The sequence below is a fragment of the Clytia hemisphaerica genome, unplaced genomic scaffold (assembly GCF_902728285.1).
Source record: "Clytia hemisphaerica strain Z4C2 unplaced genomic scaffold, Clytia hemisphaerica genome assembly, whole genome shotgun sequence".
NCBI classification, from domain to species: Eukaryota; Metazoa; Cnidaria; class Hydrozoa; order Leptothecata; family Clytiidae; genus Clytia; species Clytia hemisphaerica.
This window is the reverse complement of record NW_027104594.1, coordinates 902,481-926,319: the sequence shown is the minus strand read 5'-3', so window position 1 is coordinate 926,319 and position 23,839 is coordinate 902,481. Positions and strand designations below refer to the sequence as shown.

The following is a 23,839-nucleotide window of genomic DNA, read 5'->3' as shown; positions in this document are numbered from 1 at the left end:
ACAATTTTTTTGATTGCATTAGTAGTGTTAGTGGTGCCTGGGCTGGTTGTATTAATGATCTTTTTCAAACGACGAAGAGGCTATAAGAAAACTGAAAGAGATGATGAACTGGGCGTGTCCTTTAAATAAATTCAAACACTGTTATTCTGTATTTTTGGTCCAGCGCGCAGCAGAATGGACCTTTAAAAAGCAACTGATCGAAAAGATTTTGTCTTTGTCGGGGCCTGTGCGCGCAATAAATTAACAAGTCCAGGCTAAACCAACCGCTGATCTAGAATTTTTGCCCCGCCTACCCGCGCGATGTTTGACCTATGTTTTGGATTGAATTTGGTAGTAGAGTCAAATTCCCGGTTAGATTAAAGGGTTGTTTCAGGTAGGGTTTGGGCTAGGGTTGGGGATGGGAGTTAACCCCTGGTTAGGGTTTTAGCCCCCGGGTAGAGTTTGGAGTAAATACCATGTTTTAACCAACTTTGAACTCCTCATTGCAGTTGTGACTCGATGTCCGAGTGGTTCGAATCATAGGTGCTTTGTATATATAGTGGGTTCGAAACAGTGGCAAAAGTTTCGAAATTTCGGGAAATGCATCAAAAACTTTCAAAACTTAGTAATACAAAGAAAGTGTCAAAGAATAGAAGCTCAGAGTGGAGGATGGGAAGGAAATTAAGGAACCCAGCACGAACGACATTCGGTTATTACCACGTCAGCTGGACCTTCACGCCGCTCCGGCTTCTTGTTGTTTTAAGTCTTATTCTGGTCTTTAAATTTATACTACTTTGATAAATCATAAATCTAACTTTATCAAGTCATCAGTAGAAAGTTTAAGTTTCTTCTAAAAAAATCATCTAATATAGTTTAAATATCGGTTTTAATGAAATTTGTGGCGAAAAGTGGTACACGAATATCTACCGCTATCGGTACACCAATGGAGTACCGCATGTTTTTTTAAATAACCCATAAATTACTTTATTGTAAAGGATTCGTTGGGAAAGAGTGATGAAAAAACCACATGGTGACAAAAAAAATTTTTATGGAAGATTATTTTTTGACCGTCCATTAAGTAGGGGTGCAAAATATTTTTTGTCGTATTTTAGAAATACTTTTTCTCCTGACCCTAGACATGAAATTTGCACCAAAAGTTTTGTCTGCACTGCTATTGTAAGAGTCCAATTTTGAAAACAAATTTTTTCAAGAACGTGACTTTTAACCCCATCCAGTAAATAGGTTTCTTGTAACCCTCAAAGTTTTACAAAATGAACGCGTGTACTAAAAAATAAGTTACAAAATAATTTACAAAACGTATTATAATTATAAAACTTTTTAAAGTGCATAAAAGAAATGTCAATGAGTTTATAGTGAAGTATAAAATAATTTACTTAGTTTGAATGAAATCTCTCAACCACTCGCTCCCTAAACGTCTCTCTTCCGACAAAACGGATATTCTGAATTATATGGAAAAATAAACAGTGGCAATTTGTTCGAGTTAAGGAAATTTTGAGTTATGGAGTTAGTTTTATAAGGCATTGTTATCTGTGGGGACCATAAAACTTGTTCGAGTTAAGGAGACATTCGAGTTAAAGAGACTCCACTTTAGTACTAAATCTTCAGGTGTGGCATTATAAATCAAGCCATTTTGACTACTTTGATAAAATTATTGTTTGTAGGTCTGTTGCCTGTCCAATTTATCATAATTATTTTCTTCATTATCATCTTTAAAAGCATCGTTCTCAAATCCTTTGTTATTGAAATCATGTGGCCCCAAAGACTCATACTGATTGGCGGAATCTTTAGAAACTGAGGAACGACTTTGCATTCGTTTCTTAGAAAGAACTGGCTCGTACGTCGGTAAATCTCTACGTTCGGGAATCGGTGGCCGGTCACCGTTGACCGTGTTCCGTTTTGCCGGTACCGGCTTTTCAAACACATTATCAGTGTTGTCTAAATCAGGTTTTGTTGTATGTCTTCGTGTGGGTAGAGGCGGCGCTTTGCGTCGGCCTGTCGGCTGTAAATCATCCACGTAAACATTAGGTACGGCCCTTTCCCCGGGACCCGGCACCGTATTATCTTTCCCAAGCTCTACTGTTAATTTATCAGGCTTTTCAATATCATCAACAGTCGTATAATTATTTGGTATAGCCCGGTTTTGATTACTTTCAGACGAAGGCTTACTCATATCAATTCGTTGTTTATCTGCCATGACATCCTCAACAGTAGAATAACAAGGATTTGATAGATCTGCATTTTGTCCTGTATTCAGCGGTCGTGTAGGTGCTGTATAAGGGTTTGGTTCTGCTCGTGTAGCAAGCTCTTTCTTTAGGTCACCGTTTGAAGAAGGCTTTTTAGGTCGGCTTGAGCTCGATGGTACGTAAGGGGAATCTGTAGAACTCGAAGTCTGAGGGGGTCCATCAAACTCATATGCGTTATGTATGAGGCGTTTCTGAGATACACTTTTGTTAGCTTTCTTGAAACTTTTCTCAGGTATTGTATAAACGTCTTCATCGTCTTGGAAAGGGATTCGAGCGTAAGGATCTTCACCGTTAACGAAAGACGGATTGATAACAGATGTTGGTTGTATATGATCGTGTGAAAATGTTTTCATTTTACGTTGGCGCTCGCTTCGACGATGACGTATAAAACACACAGCAACTATTAAGGAAAATAAATTTGGTCACTACAGGACAATAATTGTTATTCTTCCTAAAAAGGTCTATCGCATTTAAAACTTCAAATTATTTTCAGCAACTAGTAGCTGACCAAAGTCTCAGAAAGATTTAATTCTCAAAACTTTAAGTTTGTTCCTGTATAGAACAGTCATGATGGAAAGTGTTTATAGTTGACGTGGTGTTCCTTAAGAATCTTGAAGATTGAAGCTTATGATAGGACGCTTGATTAAGCATTTAATATTGAGATTCCTTGATTCCATGACCAACAGGTAAGCTCATGGCTCCCTCTCTTTTGTTTTCAAAAAAAGGTTATTTTTAGAATATCACGATTCACACTTTCAAAGACATTGAAATTTTGACCCGTCGGCGCAAATTAACATGGTCAAAAAAATCTGGCTCTGTCACTTTCCAGATCATGTAATACTAGGTTTTAGATAATAAGTTCATGATATGCATTATTACTGCAATGTCTTCGACATCACACCGTAAACCCAACAGCTGATTGGTTGAAAGTGACGCAAAATCAGTCAATACGTCACTTGCAACAAATCAGCTGTTGGGTCCGTGATGTAATCTAGACATTGCAATGGTGCATTTTATCATGAATACAAGCTTACCGATGATAATGATGAAGATTAAGACTACAGCGATGATTGGTGCAATAATAATGACATTGTCATCTTCATTTTCTTCAACTCCTTGAGTGTCTTTGTCTCCAGTACCTTGAGTAGGTTTGGATGGGTTTATTATTGGTGGAGTTTGCGGTTTTGAAGTTGTTGGTGGAGCTAATGTCGATGCTAAAGCAAAAAAAAGTATTCATGAAACAGTGACATTTTATGGACCAAAAACCCAATTAGCTCAAAATGACAGCAAAGTCTAACCCTCATTAAAAATGGTTATGACAGTTTCGGTATTTACTATGGGTTTATATTTTAAATGGATCGGTCTGTCAGCTATTCCATAACTTTTACTTCATAGCTATACTATCCTTGCTAAAGGTATTTTTCTAAAAATTTCTAAAGATTTACTAATATTTGGAATTGATTTTTCATCTTTACTGAAAAAGGCTAGATATTTTAATAGAGCTTACGTGGTGTTTTGCATTCGTCAGGTGATATTGCACCAGCATCATCAGTCACGTGATCAAATGAACATGGTAGACAAGTTGTTTGACCAGCTTTTGGTTGATAAAAGTTTTTTGTACATGGTACACATCGAGAATCAATGGATCGACTTCCAGCTGGGCACTGACCTAAAAAGAATGAAAGCTGTTGTGAACTTTTTAATGCATGTACACCCTAGAAATAGTAAGGGGAAGTTTTTGACAAAATGATTTTAAAAATTATCTTCTGGAAGGTATATCTTTAGATTATGTCACTTACTCTCGGGTACCTAATAGCCGGGGGGATCGGAAAAACTCTTAAAACTTAATAAGCGGGGGATTGGAATAAAAATGGCCTGGGTGGAAAATTTTTGAAAAGGAGGCTATTACAGCAGAATTAAGACAAAAGAGGGGAACTTTCAAAAACATTTACCCAAATTCAAAATTTAATAAGTGAGTAGGGGGGGTTGGAATAAGAGTGTCCTGGGTGGAAAATTTTAGAAAAATTAATTAGCGGGGGGACGGCTATTAGGTACCCGAGAGTATATAGTTTGTCGAAATCCAATTAATTGAAACATGGGTGTGGTTAGGAAAACGGTACAGGATTGTGGAAAAGAACTTAGTTCCCTGAGTTAAGGTTTTGCAAAAGTTTCGACTTAAAGGATTGATCCCATTGAGTTATATATAACTTTTGAGACAATTCACATGTTTTTTATAAGCATTGCACTTATAAGCATTTCTAGGCGTTTTTTTGCTATTTTTGGCTGGGATTTTACGGATTTTCGGAATTTCCCTAAAAGTTTGCTTGGGATAGAAGCTTCTTTGTAACCATTTTTTCAGCCTTATCAAACCCTCAACCTAAGCATCTCTAAGCCTATTTTCGAATTTTTGTATTCTTAAAAAAACATATATCAATCTCGGCCAACCCGGGCCAACCAAAATATTTGATAAGACTTTTTATAAGTTTGTTGTCCTCGGGTTTTATAAGGGTTAAGAGCCATTTTTTTTAAGAGTCTTCAGGGTGTGATACCTCACCCTCTTGGATTTTGCTGAAATTTAGACAGAAAATAAGACCCTGAAAATTTCACCTTGATATCTCAAGTAGTTTTGAAGATACAGCGTCTCAAAGATAGGCTACTAAGCGAAAATTGACCCCTAAAAATCATGAACTCTGGTGGGGAGCAGATTTTGAAAGCCAATGAATTTTTATTCAAGTATATTAGAAAGCTGATTTACAGTGGATTTCAAGAACTTTTTGTAGGGAATCAGAAAAAATCAAATTGAGTCTCCAAAATTTTTCCCGAAAATCTCTAGCACCTCCTGTAGAGGGCTTCAAACTTTGCGTAATCTGGGTTTGGAAGCACTTTTAGCTGGCTGCTGATGGTCCTTGGGACTTTTTTGAAGTAAACTTTTGTCCTGGAGTGGTTTACTGGTGGGTTTTGGCCACTAAAATAACATTTTTAGGATTTCCATCTTTGCGTAACCGTCAAAAATGGCCAAAAAAATTGCTATTTCGGCAGACCTGGAGCAAAATTCAAGATGGCGTATCTTTTTAAGGCAACACCAAATCTTTTTGAAATTTTCAGCAAGGCTTCCTTAGTAGGTCTAGTTTATAGCCTCAAAAAAATCTCAATGGGCTTTTGAAGTCTCTTAAAGATATGATCGATTTGCGCTTTACCACAAAATTTCTAAGTCCAAGTGTTGTGATTAGCTTTAGACTATCCAATATTTCTTGTCCAGAAGATTTAAACAGCATTGTTTGCAGTATCTCATAAATTATCACCCTTGTAATGTTGCTTAGTTATTTAAGAATCAACAAGTAAGACCCATTGAAGTCCAGCGAAGGGGGCAGAACCGACGAATTTTCACTAAAATAGCTTTAAAACGCTTAAAAAGCTCTATTTAAGCGATTTTAAGGCTTTTTTAAGCAAAAAACGTAAAAACGCGACCTTATAAGCGAGTGAGCTACTTCCAAAGGCTCTAATTAGCATGTTTTCATGCTGCTAAAGCGATTTAGAGGGTTTAGAACCGGCTGGGAACAGTAGTTTTGCCAGAAAACCGGTTTTTAGGCCTACAGAGCCGCCCGGGCTTACGCTGTAAGCTTACAGCGCTTTACTGGAGCCTTAGTTAAGCTTATTCTGAGCTCCATACGGGGCTGAGCTGGTTCCCAATGGTCCTAAACCTCGTGGGACACTCCCTTGCAATGGATTAGACCCATTGAAGTCCAGCGAAGGGGGCAGAACCGACGAATTTTCACTAAAATAGCTTTAAAACGCTTAAAAAGCTCTATTTAAGCTCTATTTAAGGCTTTTTTAAGCAAAAAACGTAAAAACGCGACCTTATAAGCTAGTGAGCTACTTCCAAAGGCTCTAATAAGCATGTTTAGAAATCCTACTTTGACAATAATTTCCAGGAGTCTAAAAAGTTTTTGAATAGAAATTGAGTACTCTTAAACCCATTAAGTTGAAGTAACCTGCTTATATTTAAGATTAATATTCACCAAACTGTGAAAGGTTGAGTTTTTTTCTGGAAATATAGGCTCTGGAATGGTAGGAAACGCCAGATGTCAGTCTCATTTTTTTACATATTCTGTACTTAAAAATAAAGAAACTGTCATAAAATGTCATCTGTTTTGATGGAAATGACCTGAAATCTTTTTCAGTTGTTCCCCTAATGCCAATGATTAGTTAACTAGAGAAGATCAAAATGTTATTTTTGTGGCCAAAACCCACCAGTAAACCACTCCAGGTCAAAAGTTTACTTCAAAAAAGTCCCAAGGACCATCAGCAGTCAGCTAAAAGTGCTTCCAAACCCAGATTACGCAAAGTTTGAAGCCCTCTACAGGAGGTGCTAGAGATTTTCGGAGAAAATTTTGGAGACTCAATTTGATTTTTTCTGATTCCCTACAAAAAGTTCTTGAAATCCACTGTAAATCAGCTTTCTAATGTACTTGAATAAAAATTCATTGGCTTTCAAAATCTGCTCCCCACCAGAGTGCATGATTTTTAGGGGTCAATTTTCGCTTAGTAGCCTATCTTTGAGACGCTGTATCTTCAAAACTACTTGAGATATCAAGGTGAAATTTTCAGAGTCTTATTTTCTTGTGTGATAGATCATTTGGTCAAAATTTCATCAAAATATAAGAGGGTGAGGTATCAGACTTTCTTTATTCTGAAGATTTTAAAAAAAAATGGCTCTTAAACTACACTTACCACACATAAACCCATTCTCAATCAGTCCAAATCCAGTTGAACATTTAACGGTTGTTTTTGACAATTCCATGCTTGACGGAACGAATTTCAACGCCTGGCCGTTTTCCAATACCCAATTTGAAGAACCAAGAGTATTATTCAATGTTTCAATTTTACTGACTGTTGATCGTCGATCTTCCATGACCTGATCTGTTAAATCATCCCATGTATCAACTTTTGATAATTCACTATTGAAATCTTTTCCTTCAAGTGTAAATGTGACTTTAGCTTTTTGATGATTGTTTTTAATGTATTTCAGTTCTTTTATAGCATCAGCGTTGACTTTAAGCTCTAGAGATAGCATATATTTTAAACGATTTAAATCTCTGGCTGAAACATCGCTTGGTATCTGGCGCCGCTTTCGAGAGCTCCTCCGGCGCCGCCTAGAAGCTGGTTCTTGCCAATCAATAGTTATTTTTGTGACTGTAATACCATTCTGTACAGCCTGTCTGCTATATGCGATTATCGGACTTTTCAATTTGAAACCATCATTGCTAGCATCACACCAATAATAACCTGAGTTCCATTCTAGTCCTGGCGAAGCGTTAAACCAGAACTGAGAACCAGAAAATTCTGTTTGTCTTGTATCATCAAAAGGCTGATACACCCATTGCAGTCTGTCAGCACCGGTAACATTACATGTTAAATATTGATATTTCTTTGGTGATTTTTCGTACACAGTAACCTTCTTAGGGAAATAATGAAATATGGGTTTTGCAATTATATCTACTTTAACAACACCGCATTCTGTTGATCCGAACTTATTTTCCACGTGACATGAATACCAACCCTCGTCGGCCATCGTTGCGTTTTTCTGGTAATCTGATTTATGGTGGCCTGGTATGATCACGTTATCTTTCCTCCAAGTGACAAAGTATTCAAAATTACTGGGCGTCACAATAACAGATAAAGATAATTCTTCGTATTCTTTGACACTTATCTGGTTATTCAGCTTGTATTTGATGGATGGAGGTAAGCCACAGAATAAAACAACTGGATCTTGTTTTGACATCTTGTCTTTGGCAGATTTGCTCATCTCCTTGGCTTGATTGATGTCGAGATCATCGTTCATCAGTTTTTTTAGAATTTCACCTATGATGAAAGAAATGAGCGCATAAATTTCTCATTCTACTGGAGAATTATCCACATTTTTTAGCCCGATAATACTAGTTAGCCAAAGCCACTTGTTTTTTCCAGAAAGGAACATTATAGGTGACAGGTATGTGCTTTCAACCTTTTACCTTCGAACCCTTAGTGGGACTAACAAGGAGGAAAAATAGGTAACTTTTGTCAATTTTAAGAACCTTTTTGGGAGTAATTTGACCAAATTTCAATTTATTAAGGGACAAAAAAGTTAGAATTTTCGTATTTTTCAGACCGTTGGAGATCCAATTTCCTCTAGCTTTATTTTCCAGGTTTCAAAAAACACCCTTAAGAGCGGCACATACCCGTCTCCAAAATATGATAACCATAGCTATACTTACCAAGTTCTTCATAGGACTGCAGAAAACTGGTATCCTTGAAAGTCAAATATCTTTTGATCCTCGCCATGTGGAAATCAATACAGTCTTCAAAAGAGTAACATTCACCATAGCCATGAGAAGAGCTTTGTAGTTTCATCATAAATTTTGAAAATGTCACATTCCATTGTATATAGCTTGGAATCAGCTTCTTCAAATCTGTCTTTAACGAATCAATATTGGAAGCATTGGATAGTTCTCTGACAATTTGATCGTATAGTTGCTTATTTTCGTGTTCAACTTTGGTGACATTCCTGAAGTATGCTAATTCGGTGTTTTCGTAATCTTTGATCAGTTTGTCAACAGTGAGAACGAAATTGTTTAAATAGACTGCAGATGTTTCCACGTTGTAACACAAAGATGAATGAGCCTGAAAAGCAAAATATGTAGAGTATATTAAAACTGCATTTTGCTGAATTCAAGTATAGTTGACACTCTCTAATTCGACCTTCTACTATTCGATATACACTCCATTATTCGATAATATTGTAAGTTGCCATCAACAAAATCTCTCATATTAAATACGTGGGAAAAACACTTGTGAAAATCCACACAGGAATTTTCGAGCTTTAAACAATAGAATTAAAATCCTCACTCATTAAAACCTGGGGATTTTCTATCTTCATTGGCATTTAGTCTTTCATCTAATTATCTCCACTAGTTAGAAAATTTACACCAGGTCAATGAGACAGGGGTGTATTGAATAAAAAAAGTATTTACCTTTTCTTCAATCATGTCAATCAGGGAATCAGCTGCTTCGAAGATGGCTTGATTTTCATTTTTCACGTCAAACAAAACATTGACAGGTTTCAATGTATCACCCTTGTAATCTTTGCTTTGAATTCTCAAAGGGAGGTTTGGTAACATAGATTGACCTAACTCGTGTTTGATCTCAAATGAAAGGTCTGTTATTTGTAACCCAGCACCTGTTTGGAATTTCGATAATTTGGTACTAGACCATGGATCGATGTTGGTTTCTAGGGTGTGTAGGTTGGAAAGATATTCACGAGTTTTGGTTATGATGTTATTGTAGAAGACGACAATATGTTGCTGTGTTCTTGAGACTTGATCGAGAGTTTCTTTGCGTTTTTTCATGATCTCTAAAGTATTCACTTCCTTGGTGAAGTCATCGAAAGCAACCTTGAAGCCTGATGTAGAAGAGCTTGCCATCGACTGGATCTTAGTCTTGCAATCGGTAACGTTGGTCAAGCACATCTGATCGATGCTGGTCGCGCATATTCGGTTATGATAACAAAGTTCTTTTTCTTGATCATATGGCTGTCCAGGTTTCGGAATCATTTGTTGAAAAATGTTGGTACAACGAGTTACTTTCTCCGATTCCTTTTGTATATCCCGAATCGGTTTGGTGATTTCCCGATTTTGAAGAACCGGGACTTGTACAGAGTCACATGTGCGGTAACAGTGAAATAACTTATCAAAATCTACTGCTGATTCACTGAATGATAATTTCTGACCAAATAAGAGTGGACAGTTGTTTTCACACTCAACCTTTTGTAAAGTTTTTATTTCGTTGATTTTGAGTTTCATGGTGCCGTTGATTTTCACGATGTTTTTGACATAGTTCTCTTCTCTACATTGATGCTCAACTTTAAAAATAATGCGTTGCTTAGAGTCTTGTAAACATTCTTTAGCTTCTAAGTGAGACAAGCAGTACTGTTGACAGTAGTTCGGACCCAGGGCACATTTTTGCATAAACTCGTCCCTTTTGAGATTACCATCTAGTGACTCGTGAACTGCCTTTCGTTTTGCATCCACTAGACTTGTTTGTTGTTTTATCTCACCCTCGATTTTACTTATATCCTCTTTGATTTCTTTCAGCTTCTCATCTTCTGCATCGTGTTTCGCCACTTGGTGCTCCAATGTTGCTTTCATTGTTTTGAGCTCCCTTTGGATGGTCGCCTTTTCAGATTCAAAACGTTTTTTCCTGTCACTAACAATCTCTTTAAATTTGGTCAATATGTTTTTGGTTAAATTACTGGTATCAAAGTCGCCATTGATTGACAAAAAATCATTATCTTCATTTGTTATATCGATTTTTACGTTATCATTGAGAATCTTTATGGTGTCTTTGACTTGGAATTTTCCAGTTGCTGTGTTCAGCTTAACGTTTGATTGGAAAGACATACCAGCTAGTTCCCAATTGCCTTTGTAAGAACAAAAGAATAGAATGTAAAATCTTCCAAAGATACAAAATACCGAGATACATGTAAATTGTTCATTAAATACTGCCGTACCGGCAAAAAATCTTTTAAATACCGGCCAAAAATTTTATGACGAGTATTGGAATACCGGAAATTCGGTAATTAGCTTACCTATTATTCTAGCCTATGTACACCAACCCACCGCCACAGGCGTTTTTTATATTTTGAAAAAAACTTGCCGTAGGTCGGTCTGTTATGGTTTACGGTTATCTTTTCAGTCAGCAAAGAAGAGTGTGGTACAGGCTACGATTATTCTAATTTCCTTCATTTTTGATCAAAGAATGTAATGAAATCAAATCCTCGCTTACCTTTGAACGTCAGTGAAACATCTTTGTCATCTCCCATACTAGGTATAATTAATTGTATCTTTTCACCAGACAAGACCTTGAAAGTTGAACCAATGTACACATCATTTGGAACTTCATATAAGATCACCAAATCATCTTCTCCAGTTGGCATGATTATCTTTCCACTGGAACAAGAATTTAGATATTTGCCAGCAATCAAAGTAATATTTCCACCTGAGAAACAACTATCTGGAGAGATACAAAAATCACCAGAGCCTTCTAATTCAAGTAGTGTGCGTATCCCTGTTTTATCAGTTGTCACTGTGTACATTCCCAAAGCTTTAACAACCTTTTCGATTCTCTGTGCATATTGTGCAACGGAAGTTATCTCTTGTCCTTGGTTTTCGATGACGTAATTGCGTGAGAAGTAAAATAGCTGATGCTCTACTTCCGATAACTTTTGCCGAAGATTTGATGTTTCTTTGACAATTTGTGATGCTGCTTTTGAAGCAAACGAGTTTTGGAATCCTTTAAGTGAAGTACTTATGGAATTTTGAGCTTTTATTAGGGCTTCATGTTGTGACTTGATTTTTGAGCTAATTCCTTTCAGACCTTGTATGTATTTTAGATCGTTATCAAACTCTGTGATTGCCTTTTGTAACTCTTGTTGGTCATTTACTCCGACGGATGGTTTTGATGTGTGGCCTTGACTAATGTCTTTTAGTGTCAGTTTCAAATCTTTTTCTTTGACAAAATTGATGAATTTCTTAAGAATTGTTGGTAATTTGAGGTTGTAAGCTCCAAGAGTGCTTGTTAAAACTCTGGAAGTTTGACACATACCAGTCGATACATCTGAACTTATTGTTTCAATCCTTGTGTCACTTTTAGTATCTGTGATTTCAAGTTTTTCTGTCTGACTTAATGCTTCAAAAGTGATGTTGATATTGGTCATAGCCTTGTTTGTACTGATGGAGGTTTTCGAATTCGAAGAATATAAATCTGGCAATGGAGCATCCATTTTGAAATATCCATTCAAATCTACAGAAATATCTAGTTTGCCATCAACAAATACAGGTCGAGTAGCACCGGAGAACAATAATTGATTTTGATTTTCATATCCGAAATAGTTAATATCACCCGAATTAATTCCAAACGGAACTAACAAATGTGTAATCAAGACATCTTTGATATTTTGGAAGTTGCCTGTAACGACAACTGTGGATGATGTTAAGTCGACGATAAAGCAGACTCTCCTGATTGCTTTACCATCCCCAAGAGGAAGAGTCAATAGAAATTCTTTTGTAGGCTTGTATACGTAATACACGTGGTCAGGTGAGACTTTAAATCCAGCGAAACAAGAATCGTCTTGGTCTAAATGTTCACCTTTCTTTAACGATGCTGTAACATCTGTATGGTTAAAACTAGCAGGCTGTAAAGCGATACCATTAGATATTATATGAATCCAGTAGGGTAGTTTCGAATTAAATGCTTCAAGAAAGGTCAGTGTGAAGGGTTTATAAGTTTGTAAGATTTCTGGTAAATAGCTTGATGGTTCTTGATCAGCCAAACATTGGTCATTGGAGGTTGTGACTATATTTTGAACGTATTTTGGATTCACCAATTCGTTGGCAACAAATCCATCATCATTGAATGTTCCACCTGATAACGATACTGGGAAACGAGCATCAGAACCGATTGCTTGAACACCCACAATGCCATTCGTAAATGAATTCTCATCAAATTTGATGTTACTTGACACTTTCAATTTTAAATTCTCGATTGTTTCTTCATTGCATAACTTCTTGATTGTTCCAGTATAAGAAACAGCGTTTGAGTAAAAAATCCCTTGCGTTGTTGCAGTAATGATGGGTTCAGGGCGTGTGGGCGTTTGGCATCGGGCGCCTGTGAAATTAGCGGAACAATAGCAGATGAACGCATCCCCGTTTTGTTTACAAACACCAGAATTTGAACATGGATTCGGATCACACGGCGAAGAATATCCTAGAACGAAAGTTTGAATACTAGTCTATAATCAGATTTCATTTTTAGCTTGTTTGAATAATCCATTCCGATGACTTTGTCTCCTTGTAAATTCAAACTGAAACGAATCTTCTTTGTTCGAACTATTGTGAAAAGATTTTACCAGAGACGGGGACTGGCAATTAGTTCTAATTATAGAACGATTCGAATAAAAAAAGTTAAAAAAAACTAGAACCTGCTTTGCCTGTACAAACACGTTTGCCACGGCAACGTTCCAGAGTGATAAAAAATCGCATGCTGGGATAGAGATAGGCTAGAACCTGCTGTACATTTGGATGATAATATCTCCGAGTTGTGGAGTTTTTGAGCAATAAAATATTGAAAAGTATTTGTGAGTTCAAATATTGATGTTCAAAGATGCCCGTTTTGATGTCTCTTATTGCATCATAAATTTTCTATCACTTACTTAAACATTTCAAGTCTTCGTTAGACCATTGCATCATAAATTTTCTATTACTTACTTAAACATTTCAAGTCTTCGTTAGACCATTGCATCATCACATTATTATTGCTAGTTTTTTTGGTCATGCAAGATCTTGTAGAATCTGTGTTCGATTGATAATATCCTTCTTTACACTTGAAATGACATGTTGATTGGTAGATGTGGTCACACGGTAAACGGAGTGAAGTGTAGAAAGGTGGATCCAGTGCATCGCAGGAAAGTCCTGGTAATTCAAATAAAGCGATTCAATATAAGGAAATACAGTCAATACTTAACTCTCTAATTCAAATCCCTATTACTGAAATCATTTCATAATTCTGACTAAAATATTGGTTCCCTCAGCTGGCGATTTTTCAACTCTTCCCTCCCCAACAAAGTGTAAACTTACTTTTACATTCTGTTTGCGTACCACTCCATTTATGGCTTGGCATACACTGTCTTCTTTCTGATCCGATCAATTCAAAGCCCTCTTTACACGAGAAAGAGCAATTGGTGCCAGTTATTCCACTTAAGCACGTTGAGTCACCGTTTTCTAACCGTGGTAATAAAACACATGGCTCTCCTGCAAATTGAAATATTTCAAAGATTCAAAAGAAGGAAACCAGTGAATTACAAAGGCTACTAAACCATTGTTTCCATTCTCCGTCGCAAATACACTTTTCTTTTATATAAGATTAGAAGATCTGAAATAGTTCAAAATATAATGTTCCTTCAAATATTCGTAACTTTTTGAGTTTCAAGTCTAAAAATGTTCAACTTTATGAGCACTTTTGTTCCAAAGAAACATAAAACTCACCTTGGCAATCTTTCTTGTTGTCAGCCAGTCGATAGCCATCAGCACAAATACATTTATAAGAACCAATAGTATTGACGCACGTGTCCGAACACAATGGTCTTGTTGTTAGTAAACATTCGTCATAATCTGAAAAGAAAAAGAGTATTCCCTTTTTTCAAATATTGGTTACTATCGAAATCTAAATTTCAAATAATTTGACCAAAAAATGAATGAATATAAAGTTAAAAAATTAAACCATTTTTTAAAATGGTGTCTACTTGATGTTGAGTTTTGTGTTGAGATCTCAATTTCTATTCAAAAATTTTTGTTTGGCCGGGATTGAGTAACTTGGTCCAGGGATATATAAAGGTCAGTGATTTTAATCTATTTCTCTTTCAAATTCTTAGTAAACTTTTGTCTTTTCTCTACAAAGATTTTTTTACGTAGAATATCTCAGTCAAAATTTCCTAAATCAAACTTCATAAGTCGAAGCTTCTAAAAAATATTTCTAAAGCTTAGCTTTTAAATCAGACTAATGAAACCATTACTTTACCTGCGCAAGTCTTCCCATCATGCAACAGTAACCACCCAGGTGGACACGTGCACTTATATGTGCCATTCAAATTCAAACACCCTGATGAACAATCTGCTATGGTGGTGTTACGACCTGATGACGTCACGACGATGACCTCACACTCGTTGATATCTGGGAAAGATTTTTGTAAATATGAAATACTGTCGAAATGTCAAAATGTTTGAAAGGTCCCAGGTTGTTTTTTTTGTGTAAATCCCTTGTGAATCCCAACTTTAGCAGAAGATATCGAACTAACTTTTAAACAAAGAGAATAACAACTTGTTCTCCCTCCCGTACAACGCGAGCACAAAATTTTAGAAATTTATCTGTTGGTTTTGTTAGCATAAGAAGCGCGCCCCTTTTCTCTATTATAAAAAGCAACATCTTTAAGGTTAAGTTTGAAGAGACTAAGTTTTAACTTACCAATACAATTCTTGTTGTTTTTGTCCAATTCGAATCCTTTTGGACATGTGCAAATATATCCACCTTGTGTATTTTCACATTTGTATTGGCATCCATGGTTTGTTGTGGCACATTCGTTATGATCTGTAGTCGAATTGAATGATATTACATAACATAAGTGCGAAGTAGGTTCATTTTTTGCTAAGAACTGCTACCCAGACACTGTTAGTTCAGTTCACGCGAGACACAGATACCATTACACATAGTGGTGTTGCACAAACTACGTGGGAAAGCATATAGCTCATTATGAGCGTAGAGTTGGTTGAATGCAACCACATACCACAATGTCTGGTCAAATTGAAAACATTCTTTGAAAACGCTTTCTTTTTTGATTGAAAGACGTGTTCGACTTAAAGAGACATTCGAGTTATAGAGACTCTGCGAATAAAGAAAATCATTTCTGACCTGAGCAATCTTTTTTGTTAGCATCCAAGAAATATCCTTCACGACAATAACATTCGAAACTTCCATCTGTGTTATTACAATGATGTGCACAACCTCCATTCTGTGTCAAGCATTCATTGATGTCTGAAAACGAGATTTTGAATTGATATGACGAATCTACACTTTCGAGTTACAGTCGACTGTCGCTTATTTTTCGAATATTTCTATAATATGAACTTATTCTCAGTTCCCGTTGGGGAGAAGCCTTCTTAAAATACTCTCTATAATTCAAATCTCTCTGTTATTCGAACAAATAAGATACTGTCATTCGAGTTCGAATTAACGAGAGTCAATCCAGAACGCAGTTTCTGAATCTAACAAGAAACCTTGCAATAATTTTCAAGGTCAGGGTTCATATTGTGCTATTCAGACCATAAGAGAGAATACATCCCTGTCTCACTCAGTGCCCCGGTAGAACTTTTTCCCTCAGTGGGGATGGAAATTTCTATCAAAATGCCAATGGGGATAGAAAATCTATTGTTTCCAGCTCGAAAATTCCAGTGGGGACGGTTTTGGAGTGCAATTTGTTACATTCAGTTTTCAATGGGGATAAAATCATGGAGCAATTTCGCAGTGGGGTTGAAATTGTAGGATATTTTTTCCACCGGGGACGATTTTTTGGCCTATTTTTCCACCGGGGTGGGGGGGTCCACCGGGTCTGTGACACAGGGGTGTGAGAATACTTTGAGAAAAAGAGCCTTGGCTCCGATAAAACTTTTCTATATTGCAAAAACGTGGAGAACGAGGTTTATACATAAGGCTTACCATGCTCCGATTATCTGACTTTTTCGAAGAGAATTTTCCTCGAATTTCTGATTTTTAGAACCAATTTTCGGATCTCGTTTCGAAATTTTCATCTCACGTCAAATGGAACATCTCACGTTATACATAAAGTATACTATACCGTCACACGTTTTGTTGTCTTGTTTGAGCTGGTGACCAGTAGGACATTGGCAATGATATCTCCCTTCTTCGTTGACACAAATATCTGAACATCCTCCTTTGTTCACTAAGCATTCATTCGTATCTGAAAGAACATTTTCACCTTAATATCTCTTATATCAATCATTTGGATATAGATACTGGTGTTACTAGAGTGCCGTCAAAATGTCTGAAATGATCGTTGCATTGTCATCCTTACATACAAAGAATTTTGGCAACATATTTTTGTAAATTCATTACCAAACCTCTTAAACTCAACCCCACTGCTAAGGGTGTATGACGCATGGTATGAATCCAACGTGCATGAAACATTGTTTCAAAAAGTTTCTAAATTTTATTTATACCTATAATGTGCGAAAGCCTTTACATTAAATACTAGGCATTGTTTTTAGGTTTTGGGTCAGGATGAAAATTATATTCTACGATTATATCCTCAGTAGCTAAAAAGAATAAGAGAGCTCTGATGCTCATCAAAAGTCTAAAAAGAACCCGGAGGGGGATGTCGGGTGTGTGTGAGCCATAAGGATCTCTTTTTTAAACCCTTCAGATCCAAAACTAGTATCCCCTTCCGTGGGGTCAAAAAGTTCCTAAATTTTAGATAGTCCTTGTTAAAGCTTACCTTGGCAAATTCTGTTATTGACAGTATGAAAACCAACTGAACATTCACAGAGATGGCTGCCAATGATGTTTTTGCACGTGGCAGTACATGCTTGGTCTACACACATGCATGTCTTGTTGTTGGCTAAGCATTCGTTGATATCTGAAGGGTGTATAGATATTACGAGAGTCTGAAGAGTTTCATCAAGGTTTGGTCAAGGGAAATGAGTAAAAACATGCTAGGATCCTACACATGGTTTATTGTTGGCTAAATTCTTGATGGTTTCTGAACAGTAGTATACCAGGAAAATATGTTGAGGGTTTTAAAAGGAGTGTTGATATCTTAAAGTGTAAAATACAAGAAAAAATAATCGTGATTCTCCAAAGACTGAAGGATTTTGATCAAAAAGGAGTTGACAGTCGAGATATCCTGCGTTATAGAAAATTGAAGAACGTTTTTATCCTTATAATGTCATTGAGGTAGTACTCTAGATTCCCGCTATATCCTTGTTAAGACGGTGTCGTTTCCAAAGCCTTTGTCTTGTGTTCCGAAAAATATACCTTCGCATTTTTTGGGGTTTGATGAAACTTTATATCCACTCCTGCAACTACAAACGTAACTTCCATCAGTGTTTTGGCAGATGTGGTCACAATTACCGTTCAATGTCGCACATTCATCGATATCTGAAGTTGAATTAGGAAGAGAATAAATTTACCAGGAGCATAGTTTCGGATTTTCAGGTGTGATGTTAAGAGGAGGGAACAGACATTTTGATAATAAAGGTTATCTATTCCCGTTTTAAAGAAACACTTTGTCGTACAAATCAAATTGTGCTTCCTCTTAACCTATAGCAACGGATGCTGGCTCCATCTGTTAACCAAATATACATAACAAATTTTGACCTCAAAATGGGAAATCGAAAATTTCAAATGCATTTTTCGACGTAGTTTAATGTAACATAGGAAATAATGCTATCTATTTAAAGTTCAATTCGGCAAATAAAGATTATAATTATTATAAAAAGATTTATTTTCATTAAAGTTGAATTTTTTTAATTTTGTAGGTGTGAGCACTACCTTTGTCACATGATGATGTGTCTTCTTCCTTTCTCCATCCTTGGTCACACTGGCAGATATTTTTCTCGTTGTTGTCGGTGTCGGTGATCGAAATACACGTTCCATGTTCACACGGCCTTTCACAAACCGCTAATAGAAAGCAATGATGGGAATGTTATCGCAACACTGAAAGGTATGATTCTAGTTTTTGTACGATTTACTTTTTAGTACTGCTCGGCTGAATTTCATTCAAATTTTAACTGATTTGAACGATTTTTTGGCTGCCGACGAGAATTGAACGTTGTAAAGAGTTCAAAAGAGTTTCCCAATGAACATAAATGTAATTCTTTGAAAAGTTTTGTGTTGAGTACAATTAACCACAGTACTAAAGTACAATCAAAGTCATAATATTTGAGAAAAAAGGGAAATTCCCCGAAATCTTACAACCACAAACGATTTGGAAGCGCTCTAAATTAAGTTGAAAGGGTAGAGTTTTAACTCTGAGTTTAAACGCTAGACTTAAGATTTACGAGCTTAGTATCTGAGGATCCAAACGTTCAAGAATGGTCCAATAGCGCTCAGAGTATAGCCTATAAGTCTATAGACCCCTCCCGAGTTGAAATATTCGAATAAATTTATCAATTAGCTCAAAAGCGACTTTCTTGCCCGAACTTTAAATTGCTAAAAACGAGGAATTAACCAAAATTCTCAATAGATTTTAACCGAGATTTTAGTTGAACAATGAGTCTAAAGATTAGTAGAAAGAAACATTGATCTGAGCTCTTTGCAATAGTCAACGTACCTTCTAAAAAAGACTCCGTGAGAAGTTTTTCGTGGATAAAGCGCAAGCTTGGTTTGTCTTACTCCAAAGTGGGTGTACCGCAGCAACACTATTTAATTTTTTGTTATTTTCGCGCGCGTTTGATTGTTGCACGAACTTTTGGATTGTTGACCGAAAGTAAGTTAAGTCACGAAATGAATCAAGAGGAATATTTCATTCGAGGATAAAACATGCTTCCACTTACGGATGGGACAAGAATCTCCTTGTTGCTTCCATCCAGGACAACAAATATGTTCTTTGCGATAGGCTACCTCGTGCACCGATCTGTATGCCTTTCTATATGCTGTTCTACGGGGAAAATGAAAAATGATTTTTTGATTAACACACGATTTCTCATTCATCGTCTATTGTTAAAACAACTGCAACTTTTCGTCTGTAAGAAATTGTATCAGTTTGCTATGATACTTTTGTTCTCTCGCGAATCGAACCGAGATATGCTTTATAATACTCACGGTACACATAAGTAAGTAAGCTTGCGACCGCAGTCGAGGGCGACCCAAAGGCTCCCTTTTCGTATAGCTGTCTACCCGAAGGTAGGGGAGGGCGCCACTCCTTTCCTTGGATTTCCCCACTTACCCTTGATCCGTCTCTTTAGTTGCTGATCATCAAGTGGAGAGGCATCAAGTACCATTTTGGAAATCTTTGGTATGACCCTGGGATCGATCCCACAACCTTGCGCACCGTAGCTGGATGCTCTACCTTCATGCTACGGTACACATAGCGAGGTGCAAAATAAAAAAGGTACCGATGAGGAGGTTTACTGGTGGTCAATGCTGAAAACTTAAACTGACCGTAGTGCAGTGGTAGAGCATTCGGCTACGGTGTGGGTTCAACCCTCAGCCGGGTCATACCAAAGATTTCCAAAATAGACCTTCATGCCTCTCTGCTTGATGCTCAGCAATCAAGAGAAGGATCAAGGGTAAGTAGAGCAATCCAGGGAGAAAAAGTGGCGCCCTCCCATACCTTCGGGTAGATAGCTATCGAAAGAGGAGCCTTCGGGTCGCCTCCGACTGCGGTGGCAGACTTACTTAATAAACTGACCAGTTGGGAAATATTGGATATTCATCTAACGTTCGTAACGTCCTATTGTATGAACGTTGATAAAACGTTGTGTGTCAGCAGAATGGTATTTTTATAAATACCTGTATTTATGTTTGTGTGCCCAGAACAGACATCCGCCCCATAGACTTGTTAATGAGCACGTTTTATATTCTCTAGCGTAAGAGACAGTGGTGGATACACGACGTGTTGTTTTATACGACACCGTCCCCTCGCACACTTTGAACCTGAAAATAAGGAATTGAATAGTGTTGTCTAAATTGGTATACTATCTCACTGTAGAATATAACAGCGTGGATCAAATGTGCAAAAATAAAATCATCACTGGCTCCACCACCAGTGAATTATAAAGCACGACTTACCCGTCTGGATCAAGAGGAACTTGTTGGCCTCTTAATACCACCAAACACCAGAAAGTAATGATAAGCTTTGTCCAAGTCCCCACCATCATCCACGATTTGAGAATGTCAGAATTGATGCATCGTAAAAATATTACTTGTTTTAAAGATCTAAAAAATAAATATTTATTTATCTTCAACTCTCAATTGTATTGACAACTTTTGTTAATCGTGAAAAATGAAGAAATATAAAATTAGAAGTTATAAAATTTTGTGGCATTTCCGCCCCTGTATCCAATTCTAGAAAACTTATAAGAAGATCCACCAACAGTTGCAACAGTATTCACAGTTTCAGTCTTAACCCTTTAAGTGTCAATGCTGGACATGGGCTACATAGGAGGGCGAAGTTAGAAATCGTCATTTTTGGTTTAACTCGTAGGAATTTGATTGGGCTATGTTCAAACAAAACAAATCAAAAGTGAGTCTTTCCAGCGAGATTTTAAGCCAAAAAGTCAAAAAATGCAAAATTTAGACCAAATTTGGCCCTGCTTTGCTTGATTCGTCCTCTAGCGAATTAATTTGAAGTTTTAATACTGGACACTTTCAGTCAGGTCCGCGCCCAAAAGAAAGAAGAGACGCTAAGCTATCCAACAAACTATGGACGAGCTTCTAATTCCTTCTAGATCCGGAGATATAAGTCTTTGAAGTTTGAACTAGTGATTTTCTTAAACAACTTTGAAAAAAGGACCGTGGCACTTGAAAATTCTGGAAAGCTTGACTTAAAGAATCGCCATTACCAAAACACGTCAACCGTAGCGAAACAGTTTTATCTGGACTTTCCAAATTCTCAAAACATCCCTGCCTCAGTGACCCGGTGGAGTTCCAATTTCTTCCTCCGGGCCGGCTCTGATTTGGTCACAGGGCTGTCAAAGTATTTTTCGTCAATCTTTCAGACTTACAGACATCGTCAGAAATTGGTCAAAAAACAACTTTCACATCTCAAAAAGAAACTAAACTTCAACATTTCTTTTCTACCACAAATTGAAGAAAAATCCTCATACAAGCACCATCAGACTATTCTCACAAACACAATGATGTTAGTGAAGTAGTGAAGCAGTAGTGAAGCAAAAGGCCAATTAGCAATTAACCTAACCAATTAAAGATTGTTATTATTTGTACAGGAAAGTAATTAGTGAGTGATGTTGTGTTCTGTTATGTTTTGAAATGAAAATAGAAGATTAAGGAAGCGAACCGCATATGCATTTCTCTTACACTTGCATAAACTAGCTATCATTATCAAGTTACTTTCGAGACCTTGTGAGAAGTAATATTTTATCTCAAGGGTTACTACGCCTAACAATGTTTGCGAACTGAATAATCTCACCAAAAAATTATCAGCTCGATTTCATCTTTAGGACCTTTAGGACCCTTTACTGGGTTTATTTTCTCTTTATTTACTTGAAATTGGACTGAATGAATTCAGGATTTACAGTAACACACCTGAGTTTCATAAGCATAAAAATAACCGTTTTGACACCAAAATGTAAGCCCTGGTGAAAACTTGTTGGGGGTGAAAAGTAGTTGCCTGGAATTTAAACAATTGAATATTGACGAAACCTGTTTCAAACTCCACGGAGTTTCTCCACTGGAATTCGCAAACTTGCTTACTTCTCGCTTATCCGCACCGAACAGCAAATAAACATGTTACATGTCAACTTTACGCTTTTCAATTTCAAAAGATTCATAAAAAATGCAGATGTGATGGAGTTTTTATAAGATACTTTAATAATTGGTCATTTGAAGTAATAAAAATGACGCGTTCTTTAGAAAAAGTAACAAAATTGTTTTATTACTGGTTAACGACCAACCAAATCAAATAAGAGCTTGTAAAAACTCCATCTCGTCCCAAAAAATGAGGGGTTACTGGGAGAGAGGTTGAATCAATCACCATGCTACTTTCTGACATTTTTAAAATTCTATTGGAATAACAACATACAAAATTTTTGAAGCATTGGGATGTTCTTAACTTTTTTGGGTTTCAAGCATAAAAATGTTCTTAAAATGTTCTTATTTTCACCATTTTGTGACCATTTTTATACCCATTTCCCTAAGAAAACGGGTGTTTTTGAGTCGGCAAGCCTTAAAATGTTCTTTACGTGTTCTTATAAAAAAGACGTGTAAAACTTCTATTGGAATAATAAATGCGCCCTATTTAGGATAATTTAATAAGAATATCAATGAAATTCTCTCCGTGAAGGCTTTTAATATTTTATAAGTTTATTCATGTACAATTTAGTAGACAGTAGATTCGTAGAACTGAGCAGAAAGTTTGGCAAAGGCTATAAAATATTTAGTATTTTGTACACGAGATTTCCTTTACACTAATTTCGAAAATTGAATAATCAAACAATTCGTATTTAATGATGATAGGAAGTTTTCATGTTTATCCAATCCCTTTATTCAATAATCGTCTGCCGGATAATGAAAATAATTGCAGGTGTATGCGACTTTTGAGGTATTAGACTAAAACAAAATGCCCATTAGAGGGGGTTTATCTAAAGAATCCTGCATTAAAATAGACAAATGAACGACAAATTTCATAAAGAATGACATATGTCGCCATCCACAACCCGTATTCATCCCTCTTTCTTTATCACGGGAATTAACTACATATGGTTTAAAGAAAGAAAAATTACGCATGCGTGTTATAATGCAGGATTCTTTAGAGGAACAGACTGTTAGAAAGACTAGTTTCGTCTCTGTATCTACAGTACTTATTTACAGTATTTAAATTCACACCATAAGTACCACGTGTCAGGCTCTCTTTGAAACATAACCCGTGACCTCAAAAGCACATATATTTTCCCTGCTGAATATTAGTATTAAAAACACAGGGTTATGATGTTAAGGTCCTTCGAAAAGGACCCAAGAGGCCTTGTCAATAATATGTATGGAGATGACCAAATCTTATGGTCTGATTCTTAGATCTCTATACTTGCTATAAAAGATAATATTTCGTTAAAGCTTGAGTAAAAAGATTATTATTAAATCGAGATTTTAAAGGTTTTGTTTTTACATTTAAGTGTTCCCGTTTCATATCAGACACATATTTCATATCAGGACAGTGTCCCCCTATTGTTATATTGTGCTGATATAAACAAAAAATGTTTTTCTTTTCCTCTTTCTGACCAATCTTGCTCAACACCCGTGTCAATTCCATGTGAAGA

At 36.5% G+C, this 23,839-nt stretch overlaps 1 protein-coding gene across 1 annotated transcript; it reads right to left on the bottom strand.

The window, feature by feature from the left end:
* Positions 1–1,571: 1,571 nt before the first annotated feature.
* Positions 1,572–20,779, bottom strand: LOC136823866 (uncharacterized). Its single transcript, XM_067080022.1, has 20 exons — positions 20,637–20,779; positions 20,358–20,501; positions 19,400–19,503; positions 18,396–18,524; positions 17,880–18,002; positions 17,341–17,481; positions 16,684–16,806; positions 15,741–15,863; positions 15,297–15,419; positions 14,853–15,005; positions 14,321–14,446; positions 13,913–14,086; positions 13,544–13,747; positions 11,064–13,043; positions 9,254–10,698; positions 8,498–8,903; positions 6,975–8,105; positions 3,751–3,912; positions 3,278–3,457; positions 1,572–2,643 (listed from the first exon to the last, which is right to left on the bottom strand). Exons 1-20 carry the CDS (start codon positions 20,723–20,725, stop codon positions 1,649–1,651), a joined length of 8,055 nt encoding a protein of 2,684 aa, XP_066936123.1. The 5' UTR covers positions 20,726–20,779; the 3' UTR covers positions 1,572–1,648.
* Between the last annotated feature and the right edge of the window lie 3,060 nt (positions 20,780–23,839).

Excerpts from the sequence above, each read along its gene's own strand:
- LOC136823866 (XM_067080022.1), bottom strand. The coding sequence starts at position 20,725 with ATGATGGTGGGGACTTGGACAAAGCTTATCATTACTTTCTGGTGTTTG. Across the intron at positions 18,525-19,399 it reads AGGAGATTCTTGTCCCATCC|CGGTTTGTGAAAGGCCGTGT; the intron begins GTAAGTGGAAGC and ends GCTTTCTATTAG. Across the intron at positions 16,807-17,340 it reads CAATAACAGAATTTGCCAAG|ATACGAATGAATGCTTAGTG; the intron begins GTAAGCTTTAAC and ends ATGTTCTTTCAG.